The sequence below is a fragment of the Zalophus californianus genome, chromosome 4, assembly GCF_009762305.2.
Source record: "Zalophus californianus isolate mZalCal1 chromosome 4, mZalCal1.pri.v2, whole genome shotgun sequence".
In the NCBI taxonomy this organism is placed as follows: Eukaryota; Metazoa; Chordata; class Mammalia; order Carnivora; family Otariidae; genus Zalophus; species Zalophus californianus.
Window position 1 is genome coordinate 84,008,942 of NC_045598.1, and position 9,902 is coordinate 84,018,843.

The 9,902-nt window shown below is 38.1% G+C and overlaps 1 protein-coding gene across 1 annotated transcript in view; it reads left to right on the forward strand.

The window, feature by feature from the left end:
• The window catches only part of PALMD (palmdelphin), a 51,207-nt gene extending 41,566 nt beyond the window's left edge, over positions 1-9,641 (forward strand). Inside the window, exons 4-8 of the mRNA XM_027616862.2 lie at positions 1,389-1,503; positions 1,640-1,673; positions 1,796-1,909; positions 3,734-4,828; positions 9,276-9,641. Coding sequence (XP_027472663.1) covers positions 1,389-1,503; positions 1,640-1,673; positions 1,796-1,909; positions 3,734-4,828; positions 9,276-9,319 — 1,402 coding nt within the window. The 3' untranslated portion in view covers positions 9,320-9,641. The remainder of the gene's footprint in view (positions 1-1,388; positions 1,504-1,639; positions 1,674-1,795; positions 1,910-3,733; positions 4,829-9,275) is intronic.
• Positions 9,642-9,902: the final 261 nt, after the last annotated feature.

A 9,902-nucleotide genomic window follows, 5' to 3' on the forward strand; every position in this document is an offset into this window, starting at 1 on the left:
CTTGAATCTGACATGCAGCTGCACTCTGGTCAATATTCCAGCTCAGAATATTTGCGACAGTCCGATTTCAAATGTCTGTCTCTTTGTCCTTATAAGTTCCCTTACACTTCAGCAGGCCATGTGTGCCTTTTTTTCTCTCTCTCTAGATAATGTAGTCTCTATAAACAGCAGCAGCTGAGGCCACTATCCTAGGTTTTGTCCATTTCTCATCTCTCTACCTTACTCGCTATAATAAAGCACAACTCCTAGGAAACTGTGAAATTAAAATGAAGTGTCATTTTCAATGATAAGATATACAGGGTTTTGAAGTGATAGTTTTGATTATTAAATTAAGTCTAAACATTATAATCTTATAAAATGTTGATTGGTTAGAAAAAAAATTATATTGCTTTCTCCAAATAATTTATATGGCGACTTGGGTAAGAAAATGGGTGAGCTATGTAATAAATACTGATGAACCATTCTTTTTGGTTCAGCTTTAAACTTAAGTCTCTTGGAACCGCCATCTACCAGTAATTCACCAAAATGACCAACACAAAGGGAAAGAGGAGAGGTACCCACTATATGTTCTCTAGACCTTTTAGAAAACATGGAGTTGTTCCTTTGGCCACATACATGCGAATCTATAAGAAAGGTGATATTGTGGACATCAAGGGAATGGGCACTATTCAAAAAGGAATGCCCCACAAATGTTACCATGGCAAAACTGGAAGAGTCTACAATGTTACTCAGCATGCTGTTGGCACTGTTGTAAACAAACAAGGGCAAGATTCTTGCCAAGAGAATTAATGTACGCATTGAGCATATTAAACACTCAAAGAGACGAGATAACTTCCTGAAGCATGTGAAGGAAAATGATCAGAAAAAGAAGGAAACCAAAGAGAAAGGTACTTGGGTTCAACTGAAGCGCCAGCCTGCCCCACCCAGAGAAGCACACTTTGTGAGAACCAATGGAAAGGTCCCCGAACTGCTGGAACCCATTCCCTATGAATTCATGGCATGATAAATGTAAAGAAAATAAAAGACCTCAAGACTGAGAAAAAAAAAAAAAACTTAAGTCTCTTTATAAAAGAAATTTCTCTAATTATTTGGAAATAATATTAGTAATTGCAATGAAGAAAATGAGGCAAGGCTCAAATACTTTACCTAAGAATTCCTTTTGTCAAAAAAATTTTTTGTTTTAACTTGAATGAAGATTGTTAAATCAAAGTCAGGTGTTAGGTACCTGCTATGTATTAAATGTGATTTGTGTGATGCTATGTTCTTAAAAGGTATCCGGATATTTACATGCAATATTCCAAGGAAAGTGTATATATGGAGAAAATATATTTGGGAACTCTGCATTTGTACTACCTTAAGCAATGAAAAGCATATCTTTCTGTTGTCAGACTTGAGAAAGAGATACAAGATCTTGAAAAGGCTGAGCTGCAAATCTCAACCAATGAAGAAGCAATTTTAAAGAAACTAAAATCAGTTGAGAGGACAACAGAAGACATAATAAGGGTAAGCATTAACATGTAAAACTATGAGCTCCTCCTAGAATGAGTCCACAAATAGTATATACTTCTTTAAACTATATCCTCATTTAGAACTTATGTTTTAAGCTGTATTAATCATGGAGAATTCATTTTTCTTATAGTCTGTGAAAGTGGAAAAGGAAGAAACATCAGAAGGTATGTTTTCAAGCAGTCTATTCTATGTCTAACTATGATATTTTTTGATAAACCCACAGAAAATTTTCCCATTATTATAAATATATCCTAAATGTATTTTTGAATTAATATTAATTTTACAGAGTCAATCGAAGACATCTATGCTAATATCCCTGACCTTCCACAATCCTACGTGCCTTCCAGATTAAGGAAGGACAAAAATGAAGGAATAGAAGATGATGAACAAAACAGAAAAGGTATATGAAAAATCTGTGGCAGGTTCTCAAATTCAGATTTTATGATGTCAGACATTAACAACCTGCTAAGACATCCGGTGCTTCAGGTGAAGCAATAGTCCATTTTACAAAGTTCCAAGAGGTATTTGAGTCACTTGCATTGGTAGGGATAAGGGGGTCACAGTACTTAGGCAAACTAGATAGAGACAAAGAAGGTAAAGGCTAAAAGAGACAAACTCTTAAAAACAAGGCTCCCCTGCTCAAAAATCTCTCTCCCCAAGTAGTCCATCTAGTAGACACTCTCTTGGGTAACTAAGATCCTTTATGAAAATAAAAATATCCCCTGGGGAAGTTTAGACATGATTTACCCCCATGTGAGAATGATTTTCATAAAATTTACACTTCAAGCCTCCGGACAAAATGAAGGCTTGCCTGGGGTCAGAGAGGGAAACTTTGAAGTTTAGACTAGAAAAGGAAGCCACACTCTATAAGCAGGGAGCAGTTATTCATTTAAATATTCAACAAGTAGGGCACCTGGGTGGCTCAGTCGTTAAGCATCTGCCTTCTGCTCAGGTCATGATCCCAGGGTCCTGGGATTGAGCCCCGCATCGGGCTCCCTGCTCAGCGGGAAGCCTGCTTCTCCCTCTCCTGCTCCCCCTGCTTGTGTTCCCTCTCTCACTGTAGCTCTCTCTGTCAAATAGATAAAATCTTAAAAAAAAAAATTCAACAAGTATTTAGTGACCCCGTACTACATGGCAAGCTCAGTTCTTGCAGTAGGAATCCAGGAGTGAATAAAACAGTGATAATCTCTGCCCTCTTGGAGCTGACATTCTAAAGGAGAAAACAGACCAAAAATTAAGTAAATACATAAAATATATCATATGAGGGTGTGAAAATACTAAAGACTAAAGCAGAGGAGAAGGACAGGGAGAGTGGGGTTGGGGGTGGGGGTGGGGAGGTTGCGGTTTATCTGGGTAGACAGGGAAGGCAAAGAACCACAGGCTACTGAGAAAGATGTACGGAATCCAAGATGGGTCCAAAAAGGAAGGTGGGACGTCACAACAGAAGCAAGCCCCATTGTTATTTGGCCCAGATTCCTATTAGCTCTTAAAACTCCAGTCATAAGGAATTTACCTGGGCCGGGAAGCAGAGCTCAACCACCCAGCACTCTCCAGTTCAGTTGTTTTCAGTTCAGCTGATATTGCTCTATTTTTCCCCCTACTTGAAAATTGTAGTGAAAGAACCAGAAAAAGAAGGGAGAAGGGGAAGCATGTGATTCCAGCCTCCCTCCTCCCTCTTCAATAGCAGTTCTACATTTAAACAAGCTCCCTGCTGTGGAAACTTTAGAACACTCCTCTATAATTTCAGCAGGCTGCTGGCCCGCACAGCAAGGATGTAACTGAATGAAATATACTGCGCTAGGCCTTTTACCTGCTGCAATGCCTAGCACGACATATTCCTCCTAACTGACAAAGAGGTCTGATTCCTCCCATTGAGTAATGTTAAGAGTATAATCCGTCTTGTCAGATTTATTAGCTACAAATAGAATATTTTTTGGTTTCCCAGTGAAGATCCTTTCTGTTTGGAATCATCAGCTTCTCTTCTCCAACCAGCTTTTCAATCCCATTTTTCAGTCCTCCCATGCATCCTTACATAGAAACCTCTGTCATTGCCCTGTTGGCCATTACACAACTAAGGAATGAAATCAAAAGTTTTAAAAACAGACAACATCTCACAGAAAAGAATATCAAAGAGTATACTTAGCATAAAAATACACTGTGAAAGCAGGCTGCTTGAGAAGAGAAAATTTTAACTAAATCAAAGATCAAATTTCTCTCTCAACAGCTTTGTATGCCATGGAAATTAAAGTTGAAAAAGACTTGAAAACCGGAGAAAGTACAGTCCTGTCTTCAATACCTCTCCCCTCAGATGACTTTAAAGGTACAGGAATAAAAGTTTACGACGACGGGTGCAAGTCAGTGTATGCAGTAAGCTCTAATCACGGTGCGGCGTACAATGGCACCGATGGTCTGGCTCCAGTTGAGGTGGAGGAACTTTTGAGACAAGCCTCCGAGAGAAACTCTAAATCCCCAACAGAGTATCATGAACCCGTCTATGCCAATCCATTCTGCAGACCTACAACACCACAGAGGGAGAAGGTAACTCCTGGACCAAACTTTCAAGAAAGGATAAAGATGAAAGCTAACGGATTAGGTAATGATACATATGAATCCATACACAATCTGGACAATGGGCTTTCAGAGGGGAGGGACAACAGCTTCAATCACGTCAGCCCCGTTCGGCCCATCCCTCAACCCCGATCAATGACTCAACAAGCTGCGGAGGTGCCCCACAGCCTACAAAAGAGGCTGATGACTCCTTGGGAAGAATCCAGGGCGGTGCAGGACAAATATGTGGCCTCTCCAAAGGCAAGACTGAGTCCCAGTGAATCACTAGCTGGGAAGTCAAAACACCAGGATTCTTCTCCTGCTTGTAAGGAGGATGAGGAAGATATTAGATACAATATCGTTCATTCCCTGCCTTCTGATATGACTGATTCAGAACCTGTGACGATGATTTTCATGGGGTATCAGCAGGCAGAAGACAATGAAGAAGAAAAGAAGCTTCTGACAGGGTATGACGGGATCATCCATGCTGAGCTGGTTGTGATTGATGATGAGGAGGAAGGTGAAGGGGAAGCTGAGAAACCATCCTACCATGCCGTAGCTCCCTACAGTCAGGTTTACCAGCCTGCCACACCAACACCGCTTCCTAGAAAGAGATCAGAAGTTAATCCCTATGAAAACACAAACCACAAATCTCCCCACAAAAATTCCATATCCCGGAAAGAGCAAGAAGAAAACTTAGGCAACCCAGTTCAACATTCTCCGCTTGGCGTTCAGATGGCCGGAGATGGGACTGAGGACCCGTCCTTAACAGGTAATGAGAAAAACAAGGCTTGCCACTGCTGTTTAATCATGTGACTATCTTCCTTTTGCGTAGTTAACACACCCTCTTGCTTTCAGCTTTTTTGACTACCTCATAGACTAATACACACTAAGGGTTTTTTGTTTTGTTTTGTTTTTTAATTCATGCTGACCTGAATTATTGTCACCATAACTAAAGTGATTAAGTCACTTCGAAAGACAAAATGAAAGGACAATTGTTGCCTTCTTTGGACAGTGCATTGGTTGACCTAAGAAACTTGAAATTTGTCTTCTGTCACAGTGTGGTACTGTTTGTGAGTGTATTTGGATCACTAATATGTTGGATCATCTACATCATGTCTTTTCCCACCAGAAACTGATGCCAGCTACTTGTCTGTGCCTCTCTGTTATTTAAACTTCTTATCTGAGTTAACAAGTTGCCTTAATTTTGCAAGAAAAAACAAGAAACAAATTTTATTTTCAGTGTGATATTTTATTACTTTGCTATATCTTATTTCTCTATACTTTTATAGTTTAACTTTATTTCCTTAATTTTTCTACATTTTAAAACAGAATGTCAATTTATTTTAATTATCTATAACATTTACCTTTCCATAGTCTTCCTCAACTTAACAGTTATTTTTCTATTTTCTATATATTTACATTTCTCATTCTCTATAGTTTTATAGCTATCTAGCATTTTTAGCTTTAAATGGAAAATAAATTTTTTCTATAAAAGTGATAGCTCATCAACTTAAATTCCTTATTATCACTTGAATATTGTATTCTACTCCTCACTTACAAAAAAATAAATAAGAATCTGACAAAATCAATTATAATAGCTGTACTTAACCTTAGCTAAACACCTACCTCAAATTACCCAGACATATAGGTTCTAGATGTGTGAATGTGAAGGTAAATTTTAAATGTTTCTAATGGAAGGATTCTTGTTAAAAAGTAATAACTATTAAGTCCCAACTAATTCAGCAAGCAGAACTTGATAATTCTATAGAAGTGTGGTAGTACTTGCACAATTCAGGAAGGGTTCTTCTGCAACCCATAAGCCCAATTTGGGGCTGCTAATAATACAATGAAATGGACTTCTTCCAACCTTTTAAATAGTTAAATCAGGGATACACTGAAATTTTAATTATCTGAAGAATTTCTAACCTTTTGGTAAGTGTACAGTTATCTTCCTCAATCAGAGTTGAGTGATGTGTCCCCACAATGAAAACCTGCTAAAACTAAATATTCCTTTCCGTTTTGAGAATGAATTTTGTTTGCTGATCAAATTTTGCATCTTAAGTTCATTTTTAAAACAACAACACAGTAGACTTAGAAAAGAGAAACACACTGATTATGGTCAAGAGCAGTAACATTACCCACCATAAAGCCTTCCATTTTTGAACTTGGATGTTAGCCACCTCCCCCCACATGCCCTTATTCCTTCTCCCCTACCCATGTCAACACATTTACCCCAAAGAAAAAGACAGGAAGTGACTAACATTTCCAGACAACACTAATCATGCCACTGAACTAAAATAATGAAAACAGGAAGACCTTTTCCAGACAAAGTAACAATACAAAGTTCCGTACTATCAGTCAAAGCATATTATAAACAGAATGCTCCAAATTCCTTGCCTTCCATCATGATATTGTTTTACATTCTTGCTTCCCAATTCAGTGCATGGATTACAGAGCTGTTATTTTTCTAACGGGTTTTTTAAATAAGCATATCATATTGACATATGCCCTCACCCTCAGGAGGCATCCATATACATAGAACATATAGCCACCTGTGCAGTTCAATTTCACAAGCACCACGTAGGTTGAGTGTTTCCCCCAACACCCCAAAAATGCTTTTTGATACTTGAAAATCCATCATTTCAATAAATTCCTTTATTCATGGTATAGGTCCCCCGCTAAAATATTCTTGGTAGGCGTAATAAGAATTATTAGTCTCTTAGTGTAAATGTTGTCATGAGAGCCTTACCTAAGAGCAATTTTGAACTTGGAAAAGAACACAAAGGAGGCAGAAAGAGGTGGAAAAATGGAGCCTGGAAGTCCAGATGTCTTAGTCAAAACCTTTGAATAGGTAAAGACATGACAAGAAAATTCAGCAAAGTTATGTCCATCTGCTAATGTAAATATAATAGGGTTGTGTTCTAAAGTATAACTCAATGCCAGGCACATCCACCAATGAGTGGCCCCAGTAAGCTTTTACTGGGACTCCACTACCATTCCCACCAACTAGGCAGCTGGCTTTCTGTGGTAGTTAGTCCTCACCAACCTACTCTTGTATTCCTTCTAGCTCTATTCACCCCTCTTAGATATGTCAGCAGCATTTCAGGATGATAGAGGCAGGGATCCTCAGCTCCAAGGGATTCACATGCTATTGGTGTCAAAATTGCCAACCTGTGGCAATCATTAGGAGCCAAGGAATACTGAGAGTAAGGAGGCAAGTTCTCTTCCACCAAGTTCAACCAGCCAAAACTATGTGTCTGAATTGCTGTAGGGGGAGGAGATAAAGATCAGAAAAAGAGCAGAAAGGAGAAATAAAAAGAAGACTGATGGCCCAGGTATTTTACCTGCTACGCCCTCCTATTGCCAACATGCTCAGACCCCACATGCCTACTTGAAATTCACACCATCTACTTGCCATAGGCCTAAAGAAAAAAAATAGCAGACTCTAACAACCTAAAATTCATTTTTTCCCTTAAAAAATGGGACAGTGAGCTACTGCATTCCCTCACTCCTGAGGATGTGCACATCTAGGGTGTCCTTCAAGAGCTTCATTGAATTGTCCATAGCACAAAGGCTGTGCCTGATTTACTGAATCTCAAATTGAGGAATAACTGTAAGGAGGAAGACTTTGTCCCTGCCTTAAAAGAGACCCTTTAAAAAGTCCCTTAAAATGGACTTTTCCCCTACCCTCTTTTTTGGTATGGCCAAGGTAGAGGTCTATAAAATCCAAGAGTAGAAAATATAAAGCCTTGCCTTCTGCCTTCATTTCACCTCCTACTGTGGAATTACAGTGCTCTCCTCAGGCTTCACCATCCAACATCCCCAGCAATAGAGACCATCCTCCTGGCTACAGCGTAAAGGAAATTCTCTCAGCTGGTCCTAAATTCAAGGAAATATTCTTTTTTTTAATAAATCTTTTGTTTTAATATTTTATTTATTTATTTGAAAGAGAGTGAGTGAGAGAGAGAAGATGAGCAAGGGGGAGGGGGAGGCAGAGGGAGAGGGAGAAGCAGGTTCCCCAGTGAACAAGGAGCCCAATGCGGGACTCGATCCCAGGACCCTGGGATCATGACCTGAGCCGAAGGCAATGTTTAACTGACTGAGCCACTCAGGCATCCCTCAAGGAAATATTCTTGACCCTGACATTAGAAATGACCATTCCCCATAAGATTCCACAGGAAAGAACGTTCCTTGACTTCATTTAAATGAAAATATTTCACATAAGTAGAATAACAAAAAAAATTATCATAGTCTCATTACAGTATTGGATTCCCTCATCCCTTCTCATATTTATGCAAAAGAGCTCCTTAGAGATGGAGTCATTTCATTTGTTAATAGACAACTAATTATATGGCTGGAAAATGAGAGAACAAGCTTTCTCTTTTTTTATTTTTTACATTAAATGAAATCTTGCAATTAGTTAAATAGCAGGCTCTTGGGCCATATTGACACATGAATACAATGATCAGTGCCTTGAAAGCATCTTTCAACTTTTGGAACATGACCAAGGCAGCTATACTCTGAAGGCCTAAGTATTAAGGGCATGATACCAGAACACTGGAGGAGTGTTACGAATTCTAAATCTACATTTTAAAAAATGGTTTCTACATCATATTTATCATTAGCAGTGGAATATGCTCAAAAGATATATTTGAAACTATACTTATAACATATCCTGACAAAAACATAATTTTATAATTACTCCAACTCTTAATAACTGGATCACACTTTTTTCACTCAAATATGTTTTTGTCATTCTATATCCAAGGATGGAGTCCCCTGGGGTAACCATGTTTGATGACTTAAATTATAACTCAACCATGAATTAAAGTTTCTGTCAATGCCTTTTTTATTTTTAGTAGTACATAGCTCAGAAATAGGCACAAAACATGGTCATCGATGTATAGAATTTATCTAATGCTAATAGTGAAATTGCACACTAATCCTATATTTACCCAACTTATGCTATGTTTGCCCTACTAATTTTTCTAACCTTTATAGAAATAGGTTCCTTCTAGTTCTGAACCTGCTTCAGCCCTAGTTAACCATAGCTTATTATTTCTACTATCTTTTTGTGCTACTAAAACAATGCTCACATTGTTGGATAAAATCATCTGAGGTATGTTTCAAACTTTCCTGCATTCTATGAAATGGTCATTTAGAGTGAAAACTAAAGCTCTTTTTTTTATAACTCTCTATTTTTTTTTAATTTTCAGCTTTAAGGATGAGAATGGCAAAACTGGGGAAAAAAGTTATCTGAGAGGTGTATCATCTACCTAAACATCCTTTGGAGAAGAAACTAAGAAACATTTGCCAACTTCTCTTCTGGGTATTTTGTTTCTTTTTTCCTAAGACTCCAAAAATTATAATTATAGCCATATTAAGCCATGTGAATAAGCAGTAGTCATCATTTGTGAAAAAATCCCAAAAAAACTAGGGAGAACAAAAGCTTAACTTTTCCAATTACTTGACACAGTTCAGTGCGGGGGGGAAAAACCAGCATATTTTTATTGTACTGATACCAAAGCATTTCTAATAAGAGTGTGTTAAATTTAAGAATAAAGTTATTTAAAATAGCCTGACTATATTCTATTAACTGAATGGTAATTTTGCTAATACAAAGATTGAAAGATCACAGGAAGCCATTGTGACCTCATCACAGAAATATTCATCTTCAACCCAGCAAGCAAACATGGCATCCCATAGCTAAGACATCTACATCCTCCTGCTAAGGACCAATTGATTTGGTCGAGACTTCAAACTCTTTGCATCCATCCCAAAGGTGCATGCCATAATTAACCTCATATTTGGGGACTAGATTTGTAGTATCTTGATAGTGTTCA